At 39.4% G+C, this 27,600-nt stretch overlaps 4 protein-coding genes and 1 pseudogene across 4 annotated transcripts; 1 reads left to right on the top strand and 4 right to left on the bottom strand.

Moving 5' to 3' along the window:
- Nucleotides 1-339: 339 nt before the first annotated feature.
- Nucleotides 340-1,660, bottom strand: LOC143877078 (uncharacterized). The gene is made up of 3 exons (XM_077378826.1): nucleotides 1,356-1,660; nucleotides 1,179-1,223; nucleotides 340-1,084 (listed from the first exon to the last, which is right to left on the bottom strand). Exons 1-3 carry the CDS (start codon nucleotides 1,588-1,590, stop codon nucleotides 933-935), a joined length of 432 nt encoding a protein of 143 aa, XP_077234941.1. The 5' UTR covers nucleotides 1,591-1,660; the 3' UTR covers nucleotides 340-932.
- Nucleotides 1,661-11,254: 9,594 nt separating this feature from the next.
- Nucleotides 11,255-15,453, top strand: LOC143876891 (uncharacterized). Its single transcript, XM_077378571.1, has 5 exons — nucleotides 11,255-11,310; nucleotides 12,286-12,382; nucleotides 12,494-12,614; nucleotides 13,170-13,500; nucleotides 14,591-15,453. Exons 1-5 carry the CDS (start codon nucleotides 11,255-11,257, stop codon nucleotides 14,727-14,729), a joined length of 744 nt encoding a protein of 247 aa, XP_077234686.1. The 3' UTR covers nucleotides 14,730-15,453.
- A 1,478-nt stretch (nucleotides 15,454-16,931) lies between these two features.
- Nucleotides 16,932-18,010, bottom strand: LOC143876470 (putative calcium-binding protein CML18 pseudogene; annotated as a pseudogene).
- Nucleotides 18,011-20,580: 2,570 nt separating this feature from the next.
- Nucleotides 20,581-21,769, bottom strand: LOC143876469 (norbelladine synthase-like). Its single transcript, XM_077378178.1, has 2 exons — nucleotides 21,315-21,769; nucleotides 20,581-21,057 (listed from the first exon to the last, which is right to left on the bottom strand). The coding sequence occupies exons 1-2, from the start codon at nucleotides 21,496-21,498 to the stop codon at nucleotides 20,765-20,767; spliced, it is 477 nt and encodes a 158-aa protein (XP_077234293.1). The 5' UTR covers nucleotides 21,499-21,769; the 3' UTR covers nucleotides 20,581-20,764.
- A 3,485-nt stretch (nucleotides 21,770-25,254) lies between these two features.
- Nucleotides 25,255-26,723, bottom strand: LOC143876468 (norbelladine synthase-like). Its single transcript, XM_077378177.1, has 2 exons — nucleotides 26,478-26,723; nucleotides 25,255-25,719 (listed from the first exon to the last, which is right to left on the bottom strand). Exons 1-2 carry the CDS (start codon nucleotides 26,701-26,703, stop codon nucleotides 25,427-25,429), a joined length of 519 nt encoding a protein of 172 aa, XP_077234292.1. The 5' UTR covers nucleotides 26,704-26,723; the 3' UTR covers nucleotides 25,255-25,426.
- Nucleotides 26,724-27,600: the final 877 nt, after the last annotated feature.

Raw genomic sequence — 27,600 nt, 5'->3', positions numbered from 1 at the left:
GCAGTGGGCCCATGGGTTACATCTGATGAACTGTAGTTTGAGAGGGGAATTCGCTTACAGCTGTAATTTCTGAGGAACGGGGACGTGGCCCAGTCACAACCACGCATTTAGTGACTTGCTTCTCAAATATAGCTCCCCCTCTAATTATAAATACACTTAAGTGGGTAGCCCCGGGGAGAAATGCATCATTTCACCAAATTAATTTGTAATGACTTGCTAGGCAATTTTGCAGAGAGCCGGCTCACATTGTCAGGAGACTCAGGACGACCAGCCGCCTTATAGCAGATTTTGTCTTTTTGATTAATTCACTGACACATGTGACATGGCCACTCGCACCTGAAAAATTGAACCACGAAAATGGCTTTCTAGTTTCTGCGCAATTGCCTAACAAATCCCTCTATTACATTTACATAAAACCATGAAATTACAATTTAACAAAGAATTACCAGCGTCATTTTTTTTTTCACTCGATGCTAATTTTACTGAAAACATGCAGAAGGAAAAAAACAAAATCAGTAGCAGTTCGGACGGTGGAGTAAAAAATGTAAGGAGAAAACGGGAAGCAAACCGATACTCGTACGATTGCACTGACTAACCTGGCGCAATCATAATATCGCCAGCTGGCACACAACCACAATACTTTAAACCCTACTTTAAACCGTAACGGTCAGATCCAGCTGGATCGCAGACGAATGACGAATGGCGTCACTTACTAAAAAGCACTGACGGTGAGAATTAATGATCGTTTACTCCGCCGCGGAACGGCACCATCGTCTCTGTACTCTGTAGACGGAATTTCTTAATTTTCCAACGGAAAAGAAAGGACAAAAGATACATACCGAAAAATCGAATGTATAGTTTTTTTTTTTACACGTGCGGCCAAGATCCGCACGATTGGAGCAGGGAAAAAGCTTTCAATGCGGTCTAAGACTCTAGATATCCCCAAATTTTCTGTGAAGATTACTATTCCAAGGACGAGATTTCCGACCTCTCATTCCGACTACCTCCTGCAAGCTCCGGTGACCGTGAATCGCCAAAACCTCACTCTTTTCCAGCTCGAAGAATCGTCCGATTTCACTCGAGTCTGTTAAAAAAGCGAATACAGTAAAAATCAGCAACAAACGAGCTAAATATCACAAACAGACATCGGAATTTCGATCCTTTGACCTGCATTGTACCTTTTGTATGGAAAAACCGTTCGTGATCTCTGGCATATCCCGAATCTGGAAGAAAAACAGGAAAAAAAAAGGTAAAATTCGTTCAGAAGTTTTTATAAAAAAGGAAAGGCAGAGAGAAACAGAGCTACAGAGAGCGAAACAGAGAAATTCATATTTTTCGTTGATTAGTCTGTCTACCTTTTTGAGACGGATCATAGGAGGCGAGGTAAAGAATGAGGAAGCAGAGAATCATGAGAACCGGTATCAGATGTATGAATTTCTCTGGTCGAGAACTCGATCGGAGGAGCTTCTCCGTCTTCTTTTCCTCCTCTTGTTCGTTTTCTTTTCGCTTCTCTTCCTCTTCGAGCTTTTCATCTTTTCCGCCATGGATTTGGAGCTTCGAAGAAGGAGAACCTAGCGATTGCCTCTGCATGCTGTCCGAGAGAGAGAGAGAGAGAGGGTTTTTTTTTTCTTTTTTCTTTCTATTTCTATTAGCCACATTCCGCTTTATAACCCGGATATTTATCTTACACATTTATGGTATTGGCACCCACTTTTAGGTACTTGCCACCCATATCCATATCTTCTAAGAGAAGATATAACTTTTTTTTTGCCCAGCATATGCCACGTGGACTTGATCGAGTCAGTTTGTTCTAGTCGGCCAAAGTCAGTTGGATTAACCTTAAAAGGCCTTCGTTTTCAATAAAGGTTATTATTATTCTTTGGAGTTTGGAGGCTTAATGTAGTGGTTTAGGGAAGTGATATATTCGCCCCCTCTTTTCCCGGGCCAGCCCCCTCTAGTGTATCTATGACTAACATTTTACACTTCAAGCGATGTGGGGCGCCTCATGATGGTCCATCAGATTGATGTTCCCAACCCCATAATAGTTAAAAAAAAGATCGATGGTCCCATAATTACACGCATGTACCATTTGGGCCCCAATGAATTCAAATCCTAACAAGGGAATTATCTTCTCCAAAGTTAGACTAGAAATCTTAATATGTATAGTGCGAGAGAAGCTTTAGTTAGGCCCACCATTAAGCTTTAAATTATCGTCGGGAAATTTTAATTAATATTGGGATAAGGATTCGTAAATGGTATGCCTTTCCTTTAATAGCTGGATCTTTCTTTCTTTCTTGGAAAATCTCCAGCAAGCTCTTGCTTATGAATAGCCCCTGTGAAGCTCGACTTTGGTCAACCCAGATTATGTGACCAGTCAATGTGATGTTGATCCTTCATTTTTGGGCCCGTGACTTTTAGATGAGGTCATGTTACCCCAATTTTATGGCCCAGAGATGAAGGGTTCCGATCACTGGAATGTCATGTGAGGGGGCCCAGATTAGTCTCCAATCTAAATTTCAACTCTTTTTTTGTTAGTCTTAATTTTGCCGGTATTTTCGTGATGAATTTAAATTTCCCAATAACCAGTCTGATTTACGGGGAACTGTCGGTGGTGCATGTGTTGCTATTTTTTCGTTGTTAGGATGTGGACGGACCTTTTTTATTATGGATAAACATGCAGATATTTTACTTGTGGGTCCTACGTTGATTGAGCTATAAAAAAACAGGAAATGATATATTCGCCCTTTTATAACTTCGGACAACCCCTCTAATGCAAAAGAGTAGTTATAGCCATGGTTTTAAATTTCGACCGAAATCTGAAATTGACCGACACCGAAACCACCCAAAACCGAAATGGTCATTTATTTCGGCCGAAATTTTGGTTTTTCCAAAATTTGACCAAAAAAATCTGTTTTTTTTAAGAGGAAAAGGATTGTACGCTCGAGCGTACCAAGCTTATGGTAAGCTCGAGTGCCCAATCACATGGGTCCCACATTTTTTGTGGTGATCTAAAGCATTCATTTGCAAGGCCCTATCATAGATAGAGTGTGTACCAAAAATCAGCTCCATTGAATAATCCTAATCCCTCCAAAAGTGGAGGGCAAAAATGAGCAGATTTGTGGACACATTCTGTCCATTTTGACCTCAACAAATGGATGGGTTAGGATGATCATATGGAGCTGATTTTTGGTTCACACCCCATCTATGTAAGGGCCTTTCAAATGAATGCTTTGGATCATCCTAACAGAGTAGGCCACATGTGATTGCGCACTCGAGCGTACCATAAGCATCATTTTCCTCTTTTTTTAATTAATTTAATATTTCATCAAAATTTCGACCGAAATTTAATAATGAATAAAATATTAGTTTCGATTTTTGTACCAGATTTGGACCGAAAATTTGAAATTTCAAGGTCCGAAGCCGGTACAGAAACCGAAAATTTAAACCTTAGTTACCGCACCATTTTTTAACTTGGGACAATCCCCTCTAAGTGTAAAAGAGTAAACATAAATACACTGGACTACTGGTGCTGTCCCGACAAAAAAAAAACACGTGTCGAATATATCACTTCCCACATAAATACAAGGACTGCATGTCCCCCATCATGTACTCGCCTATTGACATGGGGGGACTATATGATTCTCATAGGCTGTGGTTCAGAAGGGAGTCACATTAATCGCACAATCTCATAATGGCCTGAAACAAATGTTCGAAATAGAAAATGCTTAGCTGTTAAATGTATATTAAATGAAACAACTAGGAACAACTAATCTATATATTTTTCTTCTTTCCTCTTTTATTTCGGGAAAAATACAGATACACCCCTTTAGTTTCTGACACATTCAACTCTAATACTGTCTTTCAAAATGTGACAAGTACACCCACTAAAGTTTTTTAACGTGATAGAGTAAACGGCAAGGCGGAAATGGCCAAAATGCCCTCGTCTTCCCCAACTGAAAAATTAGGGTTTTGAGACTTGAAAACTGAAAAATAGGATTTGAATCAAACCATTGCTTATTTATTAACATAAACTCTCGATTTAGGAGTTTTATTTGTCTTCATTCACACCATTATCATGATTTACACATAAACCCTAATATTTTAGGACTTTTTTGTTTTTTGTTTTTATCAATGTTTTTTTTCTTGAAATATGGATTTGATGTAGCTATGGGGTGGGTTTTTATTGTCTGTGGTGGAGGTGACGGTGATGGCCGGAGGTGCGACAACGGCGGTGGGAAATAGCGTAACCCTAATCTCCCTCTGCAAATGAGGGTATTTCTATCATCAAAATATTAATCATAGTTAGTTTCAGTCTTTCCGTCATGTTAAACTGACGGACCGTTGACGGAGGGGGTGTACATGTCACATTTTGAAACCTCAGGAGGTGTACTTGTCACGTTTTGAAAGTCAGGGTTAGAGAAACTAGAGGGGGTGTAAATGTAATTTTCCCCTTTATGTTATTCTACCATTTTCTCTAGGTTTCTTTTCAATTTTTACCTTTACTAGTCCGAACCATGTTAAAATCTGGCTCCTATATTTTGTTTTCTCTTTATTTTTATAAAGAAATTATATAACAAAGGGCCGTATAGAACCGTAAAGGTATTACGATAAAAGGTACCACCCTTGATATTTAATCCAACAGAAGCTCCTCATAAAGTGAGCAGAGCTGATGCTGGATCAAATATTAAGGATGGGATGATGAGTACGTGTACATAAATCTTACGGCCTATCATCATATAATTTATCCATATTTTTATATATCTCCTGACTTAAGACAAAACTCCTAAAAGGCTATTATTTGATAAAATCCTTGCCGACAAGGAAATTTGTACAAGTGGTGGCGGGACCCTTCAACTGTGAGTCTTAGTCTTAGACTCGAATCAGAGCTTCACAAGTCACTGGTTTGTTCTCATTATCAAAACGTTTTGGTGCGGATATCAGTCAGCTATTACAATGTTTATTGCCACAGGACATCCACACATGCTAACCTTTTAGCAGATTTTGTCTTATTCATTTAATTCATATAAGAAGGTTTAATGTCTTTCTGCGAAATTGCGTAGCAAATCCCTTGTCACAAATGAAAAATATTTCTTGGTGCTGCTCTAAGACACGCCCCATTTCAGACGTAAGACAACCCTCAATATTATATCATGTGTGGGTGCAATATTACATCAATAACCCTTCCCTGGCCATTATTTAATAAAATGACAAAAATAAACTTTGGTATACGTGGGTACACTATGATGCTATTTCATCTTCTGTCAATTTTTTTTTATTTTTTTATTTTTGTGCGTACGATTGTGATAGCATCATTGATTCGCATAGAAACGATTTCACAATAGGTTTTCTAAAACACTAATGCCCTGTTCGTTTAAGATTGTTGCAACCGATTATGACTCCAATACCGATTTTCGGACACTAAAATTAAACATAAATTTGAGTCCAATGATCAATATTGGAGTCACAATTGTTTGTCAAAATCTTAAACGAACAGCGTGTGGGTGTGATGCCTTGTTCCTTTAAGATTTTGACTACCAATTTTGAGTCCAAAACCAATTATCGCCCACTAAATGTTTTTGGACTAACAACCGGCTGTCATAATCTTATACGAATAGGGCTTAATTGGTTTTGGACTCACAATTAGTTGTCAAAATCTAAAACGAACGAGGCCTGAACCCTTAAAATAGAAAGATAACGTAGCGTCTCAAAAAAGAGAATGAGGAATGAGACAAGATGACACACATTCTCCTTATCCGTATCATTAGAAATCCATAGAAGATAAGGTATTCTTCTCTTTTTCTCTATTTTTTCTATTCTTCAATCACATATGCCGAGCCTGCTTGGGCCCCTCACAAGCTTTTGCCCTTGGTGGTTCATGGCAAGTGTATGAGCTTTTAAATATTAATTTTGAGAGATATCTAAAGACAACTGGTGATTCTTTATAAATTGGACTGATATCTACCGTATTTTGATAATGGCACTACTCTTACACCTTTTTAATTAACTTTCCATTACAATATATTCATGATGCTATCAACATCCATTCATAAAAAAAAGTGTAAACAAAAAGTGGGCAGTGAAATTATCAAAGTACGGAGAATTAATGGATGCAATCAAGCAAGGTACTCTTGCAACATCGTGTGTGTTGGTATTCAACTGATTAGAAGGGTTAATTTGTTACTTTTAAAACTTATGAATTGGAGAATTTCGCTCCACGCCTCAGGCTAGGTGAAAACTCTACTGTCTATATACTGTTAATTTGTTTGAATAAATAGACTAGGTGAAAGGTACCGTACATTTTGTCTTTGTTTGAAAACAAATAGTATATGTACGATACCTTTTCATCTAGCCTATTTAGATGAAAGAAGTTTGGGTTAAAGACTGTTTTGAGCACAGTGCAGCAGAGATAAGGTGGAGAATTTGTTGGGAGAAACCCCTTTTTCGTTTTGATCGAACATGTGAGGAAACGATTGAATACAAACAATGAAAATATGTGAACCACAAATAAAGTATCAACAAACAACCACAATCAACGGAAGAGAATTTTTACGTGGAAAACTCCTTCAACATGAAGGATAAAAATCACAGGATCTTTCTTCGAGTCCACCAAAATCTCCACTATAATACTTTAGGTACAAAACCTAATTCTCAACATCAACAATGAGATAAACATCCCCAATTCCAACAACAATAGAATCCACAAACATGAGTAAAGATAGAGCAACAATATTAACTCCAACTAAGAAGAAAAAAATAGAAGAAAGTAGTGGAGATCTCATCCAAAATCTGGTGTCCTTAAAAGACACAGAAACTTGATTTAGAGAACTCCAAATTACAATCCAACCGTTCAGAATGTAGATCAAGAAGTCACGAACCTGCTGTCTAAAAATCAGCTCAATCGGACCACGGATCGACCTCCGATCGTTAGTTTGATCACTGCTGTGTAGAAATCCTTATTTCCTGTGAATTTCTCCTCTTTTTTCTTCTATTTTGTGTCGTTCTACGGTTGCCAAAAATTAGGGCTGCACTTGGTGATATGCTTTAAGTATAGAAAGACCATAGTGCGCCTCTAGTTTAAACAAATTCCAAGTAAGCCCTTATTGGGCTGGACTTAAACCCAACAGAATTAGCCTCAGAAGGAATTTGTTTGATAGGGAAATGGGTAGAGTGGCATGGCTAATTCAGGTCATAGTTGCATGTTTTATTAAGAGATCGAGTGAAGATAGGATTTGGATCCAGTGTTCATCGGGTGTGTTCAGTATTAAATATTTCTATAATCTACTTGCATCCAATCTTGCAGTCTCACCAGTGGCTAAAGAATGGACAATCCCTGCGCTTCCGAGAGTTTTTGCCTTCACTTGGAATGTGATAATATGGTTGACAGGGATCGCATCTCCTCCTTGGCGGTTTGCTCGTTGGGTTGATGAAATATCCAATCGCGTGGCGAACTCATCTATATCTTATCATCATGTAAGGAGGTCGGTAATTTCTGTGGCCAATTGGTTAGCGAGGGACGATTGCTCTAGGTCGGATTTGGAAGTCTTTGATTTCCTTCTCCCTCAAGGTGTTTTATTCTTGTGGTGTTGTTTATGGCTCTTGTATTGCTTAATCATCTCGATCATTGTGGTTTTTCAGTCTTCTTTCTGTCTTTTATTAATGTGATTCTTTGCCATTCAAAAAAATATAATGTTTGTTTAAGGAGAGTGATATCCCCCCCCCCCCGGTATGGCTATTTTCCCTCCCTTTAACAATTTTCGTTAACTTTTATGCTTTTGGAGTTAACGGTTGCTTCTCCACCCATTCATAGAAGTTAAGGGGGGGGGGTCATTGCCCTAAAAAAAACCTAGAGGTTGCGACGATCCACGTCACCCAACTCCATTCATAATTCATTTAGGCCATGTTTGGCTGTGCTGATGTTACGTGACTGAATGGGTCCCATGTGGGCTGAATTGTTGATACGGGGATTTCGTGCTTTTAAATAAAATAGGAGTCTTTGACGATGCCCGACCGTCAAGTCACGTGAAGGTGGTACTTCAAAAGTACCACGCTTGATATTTGATCCAACAGCAGCATCTTAAAAAGTGCGCTGCTGTTGGATCAAATATCGAGGGCGGTACCGTTTTGACGGTTGGCCACCATATAAAAACTCGTCTTTGATTTATCAAAATAACGATGTGTTAGTGTTAGGTAGGAGTCCTTTATGTTTAATGTTTAGGAGTCTTTTGAAATTATCTATATTAGTTGTAATATGAATAGTTGAGTAATCATAGGAGTGAATCGTGAGTTACTTATTTGTATTTAAGAAGATAACAATGAGTAAAAAGCATGAAGAAATTTATCCCCAAATTTGTGTTTTTGCACAGAAAGGAGGAATGACCCTTCCCTCGAAGTGGGTCAAGAGACTGATCTTCCCTATGAGAAGATCAAATCCATTACGAACCGATTTAGGTTCGTAATAGCTGGAATTTTTTCCTTGGAATACTAGCTTACGAAGATTGAGAGAGGCGTAGCTAGAGAACCTGGCAGACGGGTGGGCTGGGCCGAGGTTCACCCGACCCGTACGGGGCCGGGTCAAACGGGCTGGGTAAAAAATGACCCGCAAATTTACGGGTCACTAATTGGTTGACTCGGACCCACCCATACGGGCTGGGTGGACCTGCAGGTCACCCATTTTTTTAATGAATTTTGTTGTTTTTTCTGTTTTTTTTCTACTTCACGCCCATCCTGCATGTGATGATAGCAATTTATGTTGGCTTTTTGTCAGATTTGTCTTATTCATTAGCGTGTCTGTCATCACATGCAAAGGATGGGCGTAAGGAGCTTTCTGCAAAGGTGGCTAGCAAATCCCTTCATGATAATCATGGGGTAAGGCATACGAGAAAAATTACGGGAAAAATGCTTCAAATTAGAAAAATACCCATAAAACTAAGGAAAAAAGGTGCCTTTACGGAAAAACTACGGAAAAATGTATGAAACTCTAAAAACTACGGGAAAAAAAAGTTATTTCACTTTTCTACTACGGGAACCCTCGAGTCAACCCGGACCGGCCCAGTTTTTATGAGCTGGGTGGACCTGCGGGTCATTTTTAAACGGGTCACAAATGAGTGACATGGACACAGAAAATACAGGCGGGCCGGATCAACCCGCAGGTCCTGGTCACTTCTTGCTAGGTGAGGGTGTGATAATTGAGAAATAAGGACCCACCGTGTCCAAACAAATTGATGGCATTTGGAAAAGGGAGATGATTTTTTCACCCCCACTGTATGATGGCACAGGCCCCTGTTACGTGAATTCTGAGGAGACTTTAAAGCTTTTTTACGTCAAATCATGTTACTAGGGGGCATTATCCATCATACCGGGGTGAAAAAAATCATTTCCCTTGCAAAACTCACTCAAGTGTGATGACTCTATTTGGTAAATGGGTTTTGCTAGCCATCTAGTCATAAAGCCATTTCGCGCCGATCCTTTGCATGTGTTGACAGCCACATCAATGAATAAAACAGAATCTGCCAAAAAGTCAACATAGGTGGCTGTCATCACATGCAAAGGAAAGGCGAAAAATGGCTTTCCGCAAAGGTGGCTAGCAAATCCATCTGTAAATTGTCAAACTAACTAGCAAATCCCTTTGTAAATTGTCAAACTAAAGGACTACGTTTGCAAAACTAAAGGACTACGTTTGCAAATAAAGTAAAGTAGAAGACTTCTTTTGCCAAACCCTTTTTTTTATCTCTTAATTACCTTTGATATTTATCAAGGAAACAAGGACCCTTGTAATTATCTTTATTAAAAACAAGGGCAGTGATATTCTCTCTCCCCCCCCCCCATCTTTTACCCTTTTTACCATTTACCAATCAATTTGCCCTATCATCCCTGTTAGTCGTTGCCTCCAAAATATCTGTCGCTATAGAAATCGAGCCATTTCTATACGCAGTGAGGGCTTCGGGTCACACGATAAAAGATAATTCCTTTATCTTTTAAAGCACACGTCGTGGGGTTTGGTGTTTGGAAATGAGTGATAGAGGAGGGTCTCAAGCTCTTTTCTTGTGAAATTCACTTAGAACTCGTTTGGATACCTCCCATTTTGTATTTGGATTTGGAATTAAGTTTTGAATACAAAATGAATAGATCCGGCAGCCCATGTTGAGGGAGACAGTGAGGGAAGGGGGTACTTCCTAGTGGAGGGAAGAGGGTGAAGGAAACTGCCAGATCTGTGGATTTCCAATTTTTTATTTCCACGGCAAATTTAGAAATCTGATTTTTTTCACTGTCAGCTGTTGAATTAGAAATCCAATAATTTGATCCGATCCAAATTACAATGCAAAAAGGGTTGCAAATGTGACAAATCCAAATCAAAATCTTCTCGGCATCCCAATGGGCCCTTAGTTAATTGGGAACCATGACCATTTTTCTTTTTCTTTTTGTTCGACATACATATTGTATTTGTTTTGAATTTTGAACCTTGGTATCACCATAGTGAATTGGATTTTTGTGTTGATCACTAGCTTAGGTTCGTAACATTATATTTTATCTGGAGTCAATGTGATGAGTGCTATCGTAGGGCCCTACTTAATTTTTACGTGTGTTTTATGTGTTTTCTTAAGTTCCTTAAGTTATAGGAGGGGTACCACAGTATTTTTGCTCCAATATCACATGGTTTATTTGAGTTATGAGGGTTTTAAATAGCCCTCACACATTTATTTCGTGAATTTTAAGCTGTAGAGAGAGTTTTTAAGTCATTAGGGGGTAATTTAAGTCCCAAAGTGTTGGGTTTGTTTAGGGTTTTAGAACTTTTTAGTTCTCTTCTTTTTCTTATTTACTGTAAGCCTAATGACACTTTTCTTGGAGATATGATGGATTGATGAATGAATGAAAATCAATTTTTCTTGCTTTCTTGCAAATGTGAAAATCAAGTTTCTTGTACTGACAAAATCATGTGATCATTCTTTCAGAAAGGACTTTTGTGCTTTCAATTGTGTATTTTCCATGCATTGGGGAATGCTTCACATTGGATAATTGAGAAGAACTATTATTGATAATCAGTATATGGAGATTGAAGATTGGGAAAGTTCTGATGGACTAACAGATTTAGAGACCAATTTGCACAACTCTAATGATGAAGAAGACCCCTAGAAGTCTGGATCCATCACAAAGTTGCAATTTAGGTGAAATTGAAAATATCTGTTTAATCTGCCCTGATGAGTGGCTTCCTTTACCCTTTTGAAAATTTGATGTATAACATTGTTTTCCAAGAAGGATGACTACAGGAATTATTCGAAGTGGCAAGCTTTACTGCTTGATTGAGGAGATCTTGTAGGTAATAGTGTCTTCAGGATGCTCTTAGTTCCATTATATTGCTCCGGTTGCTTATAGTTATACATATATTTTGTTATTAGTTTACTACAACACTATTGACTTTTGAGATTTTAGGTTTGTGGGTAGTGTAGAATCTTACAAATTGGTACTATTTCACCATAATGTCTCTGCAAATGATACTTTGCATATTTCTTACTAGTCAAATTGTATTAACATTTGGGTGAAGCTAGTTGGATTCTTTGACCGACCAGGTATTCATATTGTACAAATTTAAATCTGAATGGGTTTAGTATAAACCGTGATTTGTAAGGGCTTCAGCTGCAATCGTGCTTCTTGTCAATGTGGTGGGTATCCAGTGTCCACAACATTCACCCATTTGATGATGTCTTGAAATTTTGCTTGGATAACAAATAACCTCTAGTAGTGTGTACCACTTCTTGACAGGTCTTTCGTAAATATGGTGCAACTAGATTACAATATGCACAAGTAATAAGACTGATAGTACAAATCTCCTTGCCTAAGGGGCCATCAATAGTTAGCACTTGGTTTTTATATGGAAACTTCAAAACTGAATATACTTAGAGGACTCATAGTTGAGAGTGTAACTCATTGAGATTTCATAGATTCTGAGGTGAGCCACACATTTATGTTCCTTTTACCCTTGGAAATTCCAACTCTAAAATCTCTGGAAAAAGTTTGTTTAACCTTCAGATTAAGGAGTCAGCACATCCATAGCAGCTCTTGTTGATTCTTAGGTGAATGCTAGTATAGAATTCTTCGAACTGCCCTTTTTTTCCCTACCGTGGATCAGTAAAATTTAACAGATCACAATAATACTGTGATGGGGGAATAGAACAGATGTAACTAGTCTGGATTTTTTATATTTCATGACTCCATTTTGAGGGTGAGCTTTCTTAGAGGTTTATGTAATCACTGATGCTCTATTCTTATTTTGGGATGTGCCTTCTGTAGATTTATTGGTGCAATGATAGAGCTTTATCGTATCCTGAATCACGATATGACTGTTGATAAATGGCGAAAGGTTGGAATTCAAACCGAGAGATTTCAGGTTCTGAAGTAACAATGGAGACTTTAGTTTGATTTTCAGTAATGGCAGCACATGATGGTTCCTTTTGGGTCTTCACCATGGGGATAATAGCGATAAAAGTTCACTGTGAAGGGTATTCATAGAAATGGGGAGTCATCAGTACAAGGATGTCCAAAGATGGGTTCACGGTTTCAAAGATATGAACCTGATTTGGATGAAAATAATGCTAATGCTTCAGGTGGTCTTGGCTCAGGTTACTCGGACTAGTCACTCTGTATGGACTGACACCACCTAGCTCAAATCACTTTGGTATATTTCGGGTTCTGACATGCTTCTTGCTTGAACTGATGAATGTTGTACTACCTTGTTGGGTTTAGTTGAGGATGCCTTGCTTATTAATCATCAAATATTTGGTGTTAATTTGCCACCCTGTTTTCATATGGAAAGCATCTTGAGATCTTGATATGGATATTTATCTTTTCTCTACTACTGTTGCTCTTACAGGATGACTAATCCCTGTAAATAACTCTTTATCAAGCCAAGAGAGAGTTCTCTTTAGTAAATGCCAAACAATCAAAATCAGCTTTATTCTGAACTTATTTGGATATATTAATTCTTAACATCGGCATATCAGTAACATGCCAAATTTCCAACAAGCTGTAAGTTATGGTTTCCTTAATTAGGCATGGGTTGGGTTGTTGATTGTTTATTATGTTTGGCATCCAACAATGAACATTAAAATTCCCATATCTCCCTTGCTACTGCAGATTCTCAGATTTTCTGGTACCGTTTGCATCTTTGGGTGTAGGTTTTTTGCTGAAGGTTGCAGATGAGAAGAATGGATGTTCTTGGGAGTCTTTTGAAGCTTATAGACACTTAAAATTGCCGGGCTACATTGTTCGTCGCCATGATCTCCCTTGGACCATGAAGAGTGACAAGAGTGGCTGCAATTCTAGTTCTCCTCAAGACGCATTAGATAGCGAACCAAACGAGGAAGCAAAAGAAAATATTTCTGTCATCTGTATGCTGAAAGATATGCAAATCAATCAAGCAAAGCTGACTTTTGATGTGTATCTGCCCAATAGCAAGTTCAGAAAGTCTTCTCCTGGAGATCCTGATTTAATTGTCTGTCTGCTCAGGTAAGTCCCAGCTGAAGGGATTTCCATGTGAAGCGGATGCATTCTGTTCTAGCTTGGAGCTGAAATATAATATGGTTACTGTCTCCCCCCATCTTCAAACTATAGTTAAAAAAAATAGCTATACATTTTCCCCAAACCATCATCTGTGATGTCCTTTGATGTGTCAATGGTGCACACAATGAGACTGCACTAGACACCCTTTTGATGCATTTGGCAAAGGATGGGTGAAGGATGGCTTTGGAGGTTAATACGACCATTGATAATGTCTATATGACTATCTATATGGGCAAAATGTATCTTTTATAGGACTGAATCTTTTAAAATTTGTTTTCAACATTTCTTTCCGGTTTCTTTTTTGGGTGGGTTTTTTCCTGTTTCTTTTTTGGGTGGGTTGGGTGTTCTTCGTGCATGGTCTTCATATTCTACTATGTAGAGAATGGCTGAACTGTTAGGGTGTGTTCGGCAAGGGCTGAACTGTTAGGGTGTGTTCGGCAAGGCTTCTCATTTTTAGGCGGAATAATTGGGGAGAAACGGATTGATGAGATCTGGGGAGCGACTCTGAGTCGCTCCACAGAATCCCATCCCTTTAGGGTAGAAAACGCGCAAAAGTGAGAATATTTAGAATTGGGCTTGTGGTGGGTCGGGTGAGCCGGACACAATTTTAGGGATTCCGATTTTTTCTCATCCACCACCCCTTAAAAATAGGCGGAATTCATTATCTAGATGGTTGCCGAACACACCCTTAGTATCTATTGCCATTTATGCATGCATGGGTGGGCAGAGATGGGATTGAGGCTCTCAGCACCAATAGGGTTGTACATTTGGTTTTGTTTAAGTAATGATCTGTGTTAACCATGGATTTACCGAGAAATAGAAATGCGATTTTTTCCTCTCATTTAAGGGTAATTTAGTATTTAGTGAAAAATCGCATGCTATTATATTTCCTGTTTTTAATATTTTGAATAGAAATTAGGTTTCATTTTTTGTCCTTTTCAAGCATCATTGGACCTTGTCTTGTAACTGTAAGGTTTAGAACTTCCTCGTTGTATCCTGCCTCTAAATTTAATTTCTCTTTGATGTTTATATGCAGGGATAACCCACGGTCAATAGCAGAAGTAGAAAATATTGAGAGGGAGTGCAAGGGCATTCCCATGAAGTTTTGTTATTTAGAGCACGGGCGAGTCAGTTTCTTTTCCTATGACAAAGCAGAGCTTCCAATTCTACCATGATGATGCCCAACACAATTAGAGTTCAGTAGAAAGGGATGGAGCTAGACATACAATGTCCCATGGTAGAGCACAATTGGGTTCAACAGGGTAAACAACAATCCCTTCTAAATGGTTCATTATATGATTGGATTATTTGTGCAGAAATATAAATACTAGGGTAGTCTCATCCCTTTCTGAAAACTAGAATCGTTAATGCTTCAAATCATTTAGCTAAAGTCAAGTTCTAGCTCTGGGAATACCATTCAGTAAAACAGAATGCGTTTGATCTCTGGCTCAGTGTCAAGCCTCAGGCCATTGTCCCAAATCCAGAGTTCGGTTGCCATAACGGGGTCACGATGTTGAAGGCGTAAAGTCAATTGCAGCTTACCAACAAAAAGTTTAATTGACGAGGACACGAGTTGCTCCATGGAAGGCACAGGTTTGAATCCAGCTTTAACAGTTTAACTTAGAGGGAATATGTCATCGAGTGTTTTCTTGCCTTGATGGAAGTCTACAACTGACAATTGAGGATTTGGATGAGCCCGTTGCTTAAACTATACAGAGAAGAACACATGTTCTTAAATTATAGAAAAAAGTTGTGCATTCTGATTATAACTGCAATGATTTGTTGGTTCAAATTATAGTTTTTTTTCCGAGAGCCTGTGAGGTTAGATTATGATTTTGGGGACTTCGGCTAAAATCTTATACTTTTGTTCAATACTTAAATTGATTATGAAACGATATTTCTGGCGTCTTTTATTGAATTGCTTCTGTGTGGTTATTTGTTTGAAGTGTGAAACATACTAATATAGGAATTGAGTTGAATGGCCTTTACAGTTTGGGTGGTGGCCCACTAGATCAACATCTCTGGTAACTACTTACGGTCAGTAAATGGCAACTATGAATTTTTTTTCCATGGAATATTAGCTTATCAAGCGGTGAAAGGAGTAAGGAGGAGCGGTGAGAGTCCGCCTGACTCTCTGACACCATTAAGGAACATGATTTCAATACCCCCAGGGAGGGCTGCACATGCCCTATGTAGGCACACAAGGAGAGACAGTCCGGATGATGTCGCCATACACGGTGTCCTGCTTATACTATTTTTATATAGGTCTTTTGTTGTAAAAGAGGATTAGGCCTCTTCTTTTAGGCCCTATTTGGATTGTAGGATTTTTTTCTGGAGAAGTTGGGAAATGAAATATTTTTCAGAATTTCCAGCTTTTCCATTGTTCATGCAAGGAAAAAAGTAACTTGAACCAGCATGGTTAAAATTCCATTAGAAGAACCTTTAATTTATGATAATATTCATCTAAATAAGCCGTGAAATTATATCATTTCCCTCTAAATCATAGAATGCAAAAAAATTCCAAACGGGGCTTTGGCTTTTCAGCTCTCAATTTCTGTCCTATTTTATTAACCCTTTATTTTATGTTTATGTTTCTGAGTTGATGGATTTCATAAAACAAAAATAGCTGAGTTGATTGACAACCCGTGAGGTGTGAGCAAAGAGGAACTGGATTAGAACATAATCAACCGGAAGCCTTGAGTTTCTAGACCATTTATCTAGCTTCAGCTTATGTCTGTAACAGCTGAGTTAGTTGTCAATAGGTAGGTAAATGCAGATGAAAATATAAATTGATGACAGAGATCTTCCTCTCAAGACAGGGCTCCTACCAGAAATCATTTGCAGAAGAGGAATCGCATGGGTGACACTTATAAGAAGCTGGAAGAAGAATCCACTTGTATATCTTCTAACCATGGCGATTTGATATGGACTGATGGACCATAGAGGTTGAAAAGATGGTTTAATTTGGAAGAGGGGATAAGATAAATAGGGGTTTAGGAACGAGAGAAAATCTGTAACCTTCTCAGTTAAGATGAGAATGATTGGTAGTGTGTTCTTTAATATAACATGGGAGCCATTGTCAGAAAGAAGACTACATTTGGATGTGTAAGAGATAAATCCTGTTCTTAGAAAGCCCAAAGAGATAGGATAACATAGTCATGGAATGAACTTGCAACTCATCATCAAAGCTCTCAAAATCAACGTTCAATCAAATTGGAACGTACAACCGAATTCTATAATTGTAAATACATTCCAAATTGTTAAACAACCAATTAGTCCAAGAGTTTAAGCTATCAGAGACGGTGTTATTTATCATTTATACTTCAACAAAAGTAGTGTTAAGCAAACAGTGTATTCCAGACGTAGAAGAGAAATCATGGGCAGTCAAAAAGAAAATCTGTTATGAAGTGTTGATCCATCTTTTGTTTTTCCAGTGGAAAAAACGTCTGGTTCTGGTATTCAGGCCAATACCTTCTTCTGCATATATATGTACACAAATACGAAAAGCAACACCAAATCACAGACACCACAGAAGAGCATCCTCTTTCAATCTCTTCCCTACTATGAAAACAGAAATAGACAAAAAGAAAGGGAAAACAAATGGGAGAGAAGAAAAGCGCACCAGAGAAATCTCATTCTCAGCTCCAGGAATTATCGAATGCCGCAGAGGTAATGGCCTGAGAAAACTCCGAGAAATTGATACGACCATCGCCATCAGTGTCGGCCTCTCTGATCATCCCTGTCAGTTCTTCCACAGTCAGTGCATGCCCAAGCTTGGCCATTGAATGTGCCAATTCTGCTGCTGTAATATAACCTTTGCCATCACGGTCGAATAGCCTGAAAATTCGCTGGAGCTGCTCTTCAGTGTAAGGGGATTTTTCCGGTAGGAGTTCTGGCTCCACCAAACTTACAAACTCGGAGAATTCAATGAGGCCATTGCTATTTGTATCAGCCTTCTGGATTAGGGCATCGAGTTGCTCTGTGCTTGGTTTGATACCAACTGATCTGAGAAGTAACCCTAGCTCCAGCTCCGTCAAGCTACCGTCATTGTTTAGGTCAAATGATCGGAAGATCTCACGAAGCTCGGCGATCTGCTCGTTGTCGAGCTTCACAGGTTCATCACCACCGCTCATTTCTTCTCTTTGTGTCGGATCTATGTCTTTCTTGATAGGATCGGCTGGACTCTTTATGCTCTCTGTGCTCTTATATCCTTTTTCTTCCATGAATTTTCTGGATTTTGACTTTTGAATATACAGAATTCTTTGAAAATCCTCCGAATATGTATCTAGTCTTCTACTTGATTTTCGAGCTTTCTGTCCTCCTTTACACGGATCTGAGAAATTAGGTAGGCTTCTTTCTGCTTTACCTTGGTAGATCTCTGCTAAGTCTTGCTTCTCTAATTTCCTAATTCTTCCTCTCGCTAGATCTAATGTTTCGGATCTGTAAGTCCTTCCTTTTAATTAATCTTTCGGATTCCAATGGCGTCACGGTGGGATCGGGGTCGGATAGAAGAAGACGAAGAAAGAGGCTTTGGGTTGGGGTCTTGGTTTCTCCAACTTTGAATATTATTCTCTTCTTCCTTTAAATGCGCGGGAGATCCCCTGTGTACTCGGTTTTTATGCGTTTTGCCACGTAAGGAGACGAGACAAAGAGGCATTGTACTCGTCTTTGGCGTATGCTGTCACCGGTCGGTCAATTCGGTTCGGTTCGGTTCCGATTCGGTTCTGACAACATGAAATTTCGGTTTCGGTTTGCAAAGGAAAAACATTCTGTTTAACCGAAAACCTAAATTTCACTGTGAAGGTTTATATATCGGTTTTCGGTGTCGGTTTCTGTTTTACAAACTGAACTTACGTTCCACCCCTCCTTTTCATTTGGTACAGCCCCCACTACACTAGTCTCACTAGAGACAGAAGCCAAGAGGTTGTCCCAATTAAAAGTAGTAGTGTAAAACTTGAAAAAAAAACAACAAAAGTCACAAACCCTATCTATTTTCGATTATTTCTTTTCATTCAACACAGCCAGCAACCGAAGCTAGGGGTTTTTTTTCTTCTCTACTTTCTACCCTAGAATCCTAGATCCGCCACCTCTCCGAGACTCCGACTCCGGCGAGTGGCTCGAGCCACAATTCCTCCATCCTATTTCACGGATTTGAGTTGGATTTGAGAATAGAACTCAACTCTCTGCAGATTTATCTCCACTTTCTCCAAAGTCCAAACCCTGAAAATTATTCCGAGGTAATATTTAGGGTTTTCGTTGTTAGTTTTGTCTTTTCTGGATTTCATGGCTTGAAATTTCCGGATGGAGATGTGGATCTCAAATCATGTCGAGGAGTGTTTTGGTTTTTATTTGTCATGTGGGTTTCCTTGCAAAGTTGTTTTTTTCTATATTTTACTGGGGATTAAGTTGGTTGTTGTGATTGACCATTTTCATTTTCTTTTTTGTTCAATCCAGGGCCATTTCTTTACTTTCTTTACTGAATTCGGTTTCGGTTCGGTGGCTAACCCCATCGGTTTCGGTTCAACAAATATAGTAACCGAAATATGTTCGGTTTTACAATTTCGGTTAGGTTTAAACCGAATAACCAGAGTTTTTAGAATGGCTAACTGGAAAGTACGTACTACTCAAAATTGAAAGGTTTCCCCTCTTCAAGAGATTTAGTAGGCAATTCCACCAAAAACCATTTCGCTGCTCACTTTTGCATTTGAGAACAGCCACCTCAGATGAATTAAATAGATAAGACAAAATGAGCATGCGTGGCTGTTCTCTCCTGCAAAAGTGAGCCGCAAGTGGCTGTGGGCTAAATTGCCGAAACTAATCCCTCTTTTCTTTTAGCTCATTTTCTTGTTCCTCGTTTCACTGGTTAGGATTTGCGCTTTGGGCAAGAGAAGATGGTGGAGGAATGAAACTCGAGGGATGGATAGATAGATAGATAGAGTTGACTTGAAACTTCTTTATTAGTTCAAAAAGCGAGAATGATTTGATTATGGATTTTATATGATAAATCAAAAATTCCTTTAATAAACACTTTCGTTTATTTTTGGTTTGTAAGCTGAGTTTGAACCTCAACCTCAAAGTTAACAAAGCCTTGACCAAATGAGCTAGCAACTCAACCCATCCATTTATATGGATCCAAATCAGGTCTAATGGATCTAGCCTCCACAGGATGATCCAAACCGTCGATTTCTTGGGATATAACGTAAAATAGGTCTATTTACCTTGAAAATCATTTTCATAGGATGATACTAACCCTCCGATCTATAGAGGTTTCCATAATGTGGAGTCCATCTATAGATCCGAGGGTTATGATCATCCTATGGAAATGATTTTTATTTTCGTTGAGTCCCAATAAATGGACGGTTTGGATCATCCCATGGAGTGGGCTGTACAGTACTTTTTGAAAAATACTGGACTATACGGCCACACACCTTATAAAATCTCAACTGAATTGTAAGAATGCATTGGAATTTAACTGTGAGAATGTGTTGAAGCCCAAAAAAATACGGTTTCTTTGTCAAGGAATGATCATCAAGGGACTAGGATCAGTGGGACCCATCCATTTTATGACGTTACCATCGTGTACTGCCTCTAGGTCCTCATGTTCGATGATCAACCCTGTTCGTTTGTTGGGACACAGATCCGATGGACTATGCTGTGAAATCTCCCTCGTTGGATCTAAGCCCTTCGATTGTGATCGATCAGTGAATGGGTGGTTAGATTTGAAAAGATAATGGCCCCCATTCCAGGGGAAAAAAAACTCACACACCCTTACTTGTTTTTTCTTTGATAGGCTTAATTCGTAACTAAATGGGCTTTTAGGATCCAATCTATCTTAGGCTGGACCATGTATTTCAAGACTAATACATGTGCATATTTCATCAATCGCGTGGAAATATGGTCCAATCACATTTTTAAGCCCAATGCATGTTGGGCCCGGTCAGTCATGCAACTCATGCCAACATTGGATGGGGTTGGGACATGAACTTGCATCTACTACCCATATCAGTTATTATTTACACAAATTCATTAATTTAGAAACATAACTTTATTTAATAGTAAGAGGCAAGAGCAATGAAGTCTACTTTATTGGGCCACATAAGCATCTACTGTTGTCTGTTGAGCCCATGAATGAGATGTAATCACCATACTTGTAAGGCACAACATCTTTTTAAGTGCCTGACACATAAATTACATAGAAATTGACTGGATTCTAGGCCTTAGCTTTCTTCTCCATGAGATGCTCCGAGATGACTTGGGCAATTGTTGCAACTGCCTGCGTATTAACAAGAGAAGCTTCGGCGGAATGTTCATCGTCAAGTTCATAGAAGATTGTGGATCGGATGATAGACGAATCTGCATCTTTCTCAACGATCTCAAGGCGATATCGAAACAGGTTGAAACCCAGATCCAGAAATCCTCCCTCAAACATATCTACGTCCTTCACACGCCTTTCATCATCGATCATCACAAATTTGTATTTGCAAGAAGTTAGACCAGGTATTCCTAACAGGATGATCACAATAATAATCATATCATTAAACTGGAAAATCTTACTTAAGTTTGTATGAGTACCCCCATAAAAGGCACTATATTTTCATTTTGGGAAGTGATATATTTGCCCCTTTTCTTCCCCTAGCCACATCCTCTAGTGCATTTATGACTACTCTTTTTACACTATAATGGGTCGGCCCGGCGAAGAAAAGGGACGAACATATCATTTCCTTTTCAATTTTTGCACGTTACATTCAAAGATGACTCACCTCTGGGGAAGTTAACGTGGAGGACTGTGCCAACCTCACCATCGCCTTCCACAAGTTCTATCTTCTCGACGATGTTTGGGAGTAGTTTGCCCATGAGATTCGCCAATTCAAGCGTCCCATAGACTTCCCACACCACGCCGGCGGGCAAACCTACCTCCAACTCGTGTAAAAGTTCTCCATGCATCTTCTTCTTCTTCTTTTCTTATCAAAACTTCCTAGTCAGGGTTTCTTGGCTCATTGGCCAAGTATGTTCATACATTTATATATGTATGTTTTGGGGGTTTGCTAGGTACTTTCGCAGAAAGACACATTTCGCAGCTAGCTGTTGCATGAGAGAGTAGCCACCTTAGAATTACATGAATAGGCCAAAATCAGCTGAAAAAGTGAGTCTATGTGGCTGCTCTCTCATGCAACAGCCAGCCGCCGTGAAATTCCTTTCTCCAAAGGCACCTACAGTGTCTCTCCATTGATGATTCTCAAGGATATGAACCTACTTCAAAAGTTATTTGTATATAATAATTGGAATAGTTTTGAAATTAATTAAATGTCACACACACATATATAGGCATTTGGTAGGCAATTTTGCGGAAAGCCATTTGGCTGCTTACTTTTGAAGGAAAGAACAGCCACACATGCTCACTATGTGGCTGTGTGGTATTTGGTAGGCAATTTTGCGGAAAGCCATTTGGCTGCTTACTAGTATATTTTCCGTGAAGTTGCCGAGAAATGACTTTAGAAAGTGGGCCGCCAAATGACTTTCCATGAAATTGCCTAGCAAATACCTAATCCATAAGTTTAGGGGTTTGCTAGGGATCATTGCACGAGGCATTTTGCGGAGGTGTTGTTGCATGTGAGAGGAGCCATACATGCTCACTTTTCAGCAGATTTTGTCTTATTCATTTAATTCATCTGAGGTGCTGTCACATGCAATGGACCATCCGCAAAGTACCTTCTGCAAAGGTCCCTAGCAAATCCCATAAGTTTATATCGACATTAGAATTCTCCAAACATGTCGCGTACGGTTTTACAAATTAACTATCCTACTAAAACATTTTTACGTGAACGTCGGTCATTGGTGACTTTTGAACACTATTAACACACACAAGGGTACATCCCCAACAAAGGCCACGAGGGAAAAAGTTGTCTTGTCCTTTTCTTCTTTGGAGATGATAAATTCTCCCCCTTTTTTTATATTTTCGCCCCTCTTATTATTTCTTTCACCGGTTACAACACTCCTTTCACCTGTTACAACAGGTAGTGTGCTCAAAAGAATTTAAAAGTCAGTAAAAAAGAGTTGACTCTACTTATTTTGGTTGGTGTGCCCTTACGTTATTTTGACGCTCAAAGTTGTGGAACAAATGGTTAACGGGATTAGCTAAGTTCAGTTTGTATATCGATTGTCCCTGAACCTGAATAATTTTTCAATCTGGCCCTAAACCTATTATTGGACTCAAATTTAAATGTAATGTTGAGTCCAATAATAAGTTTTGGACTTACCATAGTAGGTTGTCACACTCTAAAACTAATGGGGCCTAAGCAAGATAAGAGAGAGACCACAATTTCCTCACATTCAATATTAAAAGTGATTACTTGTAATTTGTGAAAACAGTGAGAGGGGCGAATATGTAAGAACAGAGGGTGAGTTTTCATCTCCCATTCATTTTAGAATAATGATATGATAACAGAGTTGGGAACCGAATATGGAACCAAACAAATAGCCTTTTCACACATTATCAATCTTAGTTCTCTCTTGGCTTTTTTCCTTAAAAATGCAAAACTACCTCTCCCATGCCATGTGGCATGGAGGGATTTGTTCAGTTCCACGCCCGATTTCCGTAGCAGGCAGTACTCTTCTTATCATCTTGAGATCAGGAGGAGGAGCAATTATATGATGAATGGGCGTACAAACTGGAATAAATAAATAATGTTGAATAATTTCAATCACCTATTCTATGTGCAATGCCTTATATAGAAGCTTAAAAATTAAAATATCTTTGTTGCTGCTGCTGTTGTTTTGTGGGTGTTTTTTGTTTTCCCTTGTCGCAGGAGGGGGGGGGAGCAGACAATGAACGGAGGTAGACTTGGGATGGATATTGATCTAAGGATTTAGCTTGGGATTGATATTGGTCTTCTTCCTATCTTCATTATTATGATATTGTACATAAAGAAGAGGTGGCAGAGCCAGGATCTATACATAAGGGGGGCAGGCTTTAAATTTTAAAGGGCGTTGGGCCCATTTGAGTTGGGCCTATTAAGGAGTTCTGCCCAACTCAACAGGGGCAGCTGCCCCCTTATGCTACATGTAGCTCCACCCCTTTAGAGAAGCATATTAGAAGATATTGGTAAAGTTGCCTTATTTCCCACCCACCGTGAGTGGCTTGGGTCTGAGGCAAACGCAAAAAGGAAACAAGACGATTTTTTTTACGTTTCGGAAACCAAGGTATAAAACTCCTCTAACACACAACAGTGGATGTGAGGCAAGTCGGCTGCCTTGGGGGGGGGGGGGGGGAGAGAGAGTTTCTTCTTGGGCTTTCTCTTTGTAATTTTCTCTGGGTTCTCTTGTGTGTGTTGGAGTTCCACGCAAAAGCAAATAGTCCCACATCGGGAAAGTGATGGGGATGGGGCTGGGTTATAAGGGAAGGGGCACCCTCCCTCTAACAGCTAGCTTTTAGGGGTGAGTTCTACCCGGTTAAATTCCCTACAAATGGTATCAAAGCTGGGGCGTGGTAACTCCCGGGAAGACCTCGGTAACCCTGGTGTGCCTCCGAGGACGGTGGAATTCCCTTAGAGAAGATCTCATGGTTCCCACATTGCCGCCGTGTGGAGGGGCGAGATGGTTCACGTTGCTTCCGCGTGGAGGGGGAGATTGTTGGAGTTCCACGCAAAAGCAAATAGTCCCACATCGGAAAAGTGATGAGGATGGGGCTGGGTTATAAGGGAATGGGCACCCTCCCTCTAACATCTAGCTTTTAGGGGTGAGTTCTACCCAGTTAAATTCCCTACAGTGTGTACGGTCTTGGATTTGAGAGAAGCAAGGAAAGGGTTGCGGGTTTTTTCAGTTTGGGTTTAATCCTTGTAATTCTTGTATATTGTTTTTTTTTTTCAATTAGTGGAAGATTGTGTTTCTCGCCCCGAATCATGTAAAAATCGTGGTGTTCATCTTGTGGCTTGTTTGTATATTTTACTTTTCAGTTAATTTGTGCAAGACCGGATCAGATTTGGCCGGCAGATTTTCTCAACGGAAGAGATGCTGATATCATTATTGTAAGATGAAACTGCCAGGAAAATTTAACTAATAAAACAGAGTTTTTATATGGTGTAAGCCCTTATAGTCCTGTATTTTTCAAAAAGTACTGTACGGACACATCGTAGAATAGGTTGTGCCCAAAAAATCATTTCTATAGAATGATCCGAACCCTCCGATCTATAGTGGAAATTCATATTATGGAAACTTCTATATAGATCGGGCTAGGATCATCCTATGGAAATGACTTTTGGGGCACAACCTCTTTACGTTGTGTTCCATCACATGGATGGTTTGGATCATCCTATGATGTGGTCCATACATTACTTTTTGAAAAGACTATAAAGCCTTACACCATATAAAATCTCAATTATATATACATATATACATTTATTGTTTTTACCGTTACAAAAATCCTTTACAAACCGATATTCTTTTCTTTTCTTATATTTCTTCAGGAAAAATGCCCTAAAAGCATTGGATAAAAATCGTTGACAAGTTTTTCTCGTACTGACAAATCATTTGATCATTCTTGCAGAAAGGGTCCATTCAAGGAGGGAAAACTCACACAGGCTTTTTGACAACCCTGCTTACATTTTCTTAGATAGGCCTAGTAACTAAATGGGCTTTTAGGGATTAATCTATATTGGGCTGGGCCACATATTTCAAGACTAATAGAATTGTATATATCATCAATCACGTAGAAACAAAACTTTATTTAATAGAACAAGGCAAGAGCAATGATTCTACTTTATTGGGCCACAAGCATCTACTGTTGAGCTCATGAATGACATGGAATCGCGATACCTGTAAGCGAGAACATCTTTTAAGTACCAAACACATAAATTACATACAAATTGACTGAATTCTACGCATTATCTTTCTTGTCTGTGAGATGCTTCGCGATGACTTGGGCTACTGTTGCCAGTGCCCCTATATTAACAAGAGAAGCATTGGAAGCATGTTCATCGTCAAGTTCATAGAAGATTGTTGATCGGATGATAGACGAATCAACATCTTTCTCAATGATCTCCAAGCGAATTTGAAACAGGCTGAAACCCAGATCCAGATATCCTCCTTCAACCACATCTACGTCCTTCACACGCTTTTCATTATCGATCATTACAAATTTCTCTTTGTAAGAAGTTAGACCAGGTGTTCCTAACATGATAATCACAATAATAATCCAATCATTAAACAGGAAATTCTTGCTTAAGCATACAGCTAATACAATGGGGCTCAGCTGAAATTGGTTTCTAATCACTATTTGTATTTATTTTTTATTAGAAACAGGACTGCAAATCTTAAACAGCTATGCTTGGAAGACATAACTATCCTCTTTAATTTCTTTTCTTTGAAGTTTTATTTTCAGCCACCTAATACAAGAGGGTTTTTTTTTTCAGGATCCGAGTCATCCGATCATGGAGAGCATCGAACACTTGATTAGCAACTTCTCACTCTCCTCTCAGTCTTGCCCCTCTACTCTCTCTCTCTCCCCCTCTACTCTCTCAACTCTCTCTCTCTCCCCCTCTACTCTCTCGACTTTTTCCTGATTTTTAGCCACTTCTCGCTCTCCTCTCAGTCGTGCCCTCTCAAATCCCCCATGAAAACACTAGCTGCCGGACATGGCCTTAGTGTATTTATGATTACTCTTTTATCGGTACAAGGGTGCATCTGGTTGTCCTAAGTAAGAAAAGGGGGTGAATATAACATTTCCCTTTCGTTTTTTGGCAAGTTACATTCAAAGATGAAAGAACCATGCAAAAGGATAAGCGGTCTGTTCGGTGGAACGACCAGCAGAAGGATCTTGTAAGCTCCGCTCACGTCCCAACAGGTCTGGTGGCCAGGGGAAGAAAAGGGGGCGAATATATCATTTTCCTTTTGTTTTTTGCAAGTTAAATTATTCAAAGATGACTCACCTTTGGGAAAGGTAAGCAGGAGGACTGTGCCAACCCCGCCATCGCCTTCCACAAGTTCTATCTTCTCGATGATGTTTGGGAGTAGTTTGCCCACGAGATTCGCCAATTCAAGCGTCCCATAGACTTCCCACACCACACCGTCAGGCAAACCTACCTCCAACTCGTGTAAAAGTTCCCCGTGCATTTTCTCCTTCGTTTCTTCTCCTCGTGAAATTTCTTGGCTCATTGGCTAACTATGTTTATACATTTATGTAAGTATGTTTTGGACACTACTATGCTTGGAACCGTGCAGTGTCTCTCTATTGATGATTCCTAAAGATGGGGACCTCAGATGAATTAAATGAATAAGACAAAATGTAATGAACCTGTGAGGCCATTCTCTTGGGCATCAGTTAGCCACGGAATACCTTCCTGCGAAATTCCCTAGCAATTCCTTATGTATAAGTTTATATCAACATTATAAAAATCAATTATAGAAGGACCACTAAAGTCAGTAGTCCAGTGCTCTTCCAAATATCTCATGTACGGATTGTATTCACAATCGTAGCTGTCCAACTAACACACTTTTACACATTGAATCTAAGTCCTTGGCACCATCGATCGGATGCCAAGATTGGTCCCATTGGTGACCAACAAAGGCAGGAAGGAGACATCGAACGCCACAAGGGAAAAAGTTGTGTCGTCCTTTCCTTTTAGGAGATGATAAATTCGCCCCCTTCTTTTAGATCCCCCCCCCCCCCCCCCCCCCAAAAAAAAAAAAAAATTTGTCTTTTTAGGTTTTGGAAAACCTAGATATAAAATCTCTCTTCAGTAAGTAAGAGAGTGGCCCTACAGAAGCGCATGAAGGAGAGGGTTTCCTATAGTTTTCTCGGGCCGGTTTTTCTCTTGGGTTACTCTTTTATATGATCTTGGTTGGGAGGACAATGGAAAAGGGTTGCGGTTTGCAAGTTTGGGGATTAATCCCACTGTTCTGTTCCTTCTCGTAAGCATAGGCATTTTGGACGAACCATGTAATATCACAGTGTTCATCTTGTGGTTTGCTTTTATTTGTACATTTTTGTTTGCTTTTGCATGACCGGATCGCATTTGAAGATCTTGATTGCGTCGAATGGGACCTTTCCCA

Source organism: Tasmannia lanceolata, unplaced genomic scaffold, assembly GCF_043159265.1.
Source record: "Tasmannia lanceolata isolate RefF3 unplaced genomic scaffold, GAP_Taslan_0.1 ptg000005l, whole genome shotgun sequence".
Taxonomy (NCBI): Eukaryota; Viridiplantae; Streptophyta; class Magnoliopsida; order Canellales; family Winteraceae; genus Tasmannia; species Tasmannia lanceolata.
Note: the sequence above shows the minus strand (reverse complement) of the source record. Positions and strands in the feature narration are given on the sequence as shown.

What these genes read in the sequence shown, in the direction of transcription:
- LOC143877078 (XM_077378826.1), bottom strand. Translation starts at nt 1,590, where the DNA reads ATGCAGAGGCAATCGCTAGGTTCTCCTTCTTCGAAGCTCCAAATCCAT. An exon ending in CTATGATCCGTCTCAAAAAG is followed by an intron (nt 1,224 to 1,355) that starts GTAGACAGACTA and finishes TTTTTCTTCCAG; the next exon opens with ATTCGGGATATGCCAGAGAT. An exon ending in ACGGTTTTTCCATACAAAAG is followed by an intron (nt 1,085 to 1,178) that starts GTACAATGCAGG and finishes CTTTTTTAACAG; the next exon opens with ACTCGAGTGAAATCGGACGA.
- LOC143876468 (XM_077378177.1), bottom strand. Translation starts at nt 26,703, where the DNA reads ATGAGCCAAGAAATTTCACGAGGAGAAGAAACGAAGGAGAAAATGCAC. An exon ending in CCTGCTTACCTTTCCCAAAG is followed by an intron (nt 25,720 to 26,477) that starts GTGAGTCATCTT and finishes TTATCATGTTAG; the next exon opens with GAACACCTGGTCTAACTTCT.
- LOC143876469 (XM_077378178.1), bottom strand. Translation starts at nt 21,498, where the DNA reads ATGCATGGAGAACTTTTACACGAGTTGGAGGTAGGTTTGCCCGCCGGC. An exon ending in CCACGTTAACTTCCCCAGAG is followed by an intron (nt 21,058 to 21,314) that starts GTGAGTCATCTT and finishes TCATCCTGTTAG; the next exon opens with GAATACCTGGTCTAACTTCT.
- LOC143876891 (XM_077378571.1), top strand. Translation starts at nt 11,255, where the DNA reads ATGACTACAGGAATTATTCGAAGTGGCAAGCTTTACTGCTTGATTGAG. An exon ending in TTCAAACCGAGAGATTTCAG is followed by an intron (nt 12,383 to 12,493) that starts GTTCTGAAGTAA and finishes TTCACTGTGAAG; the next exon opens with GGTATTCATAGAAATGGGGA. An exon ending in TTCAGGTGGTCTTGGCTCAG is followed by an intron (nt 12,615 to 13,169) that starts GTTACTCGGACT and finishes CTTTGGGTGTAG; the next exon opens with GTTTTTTGCTGAAGGTTGCA.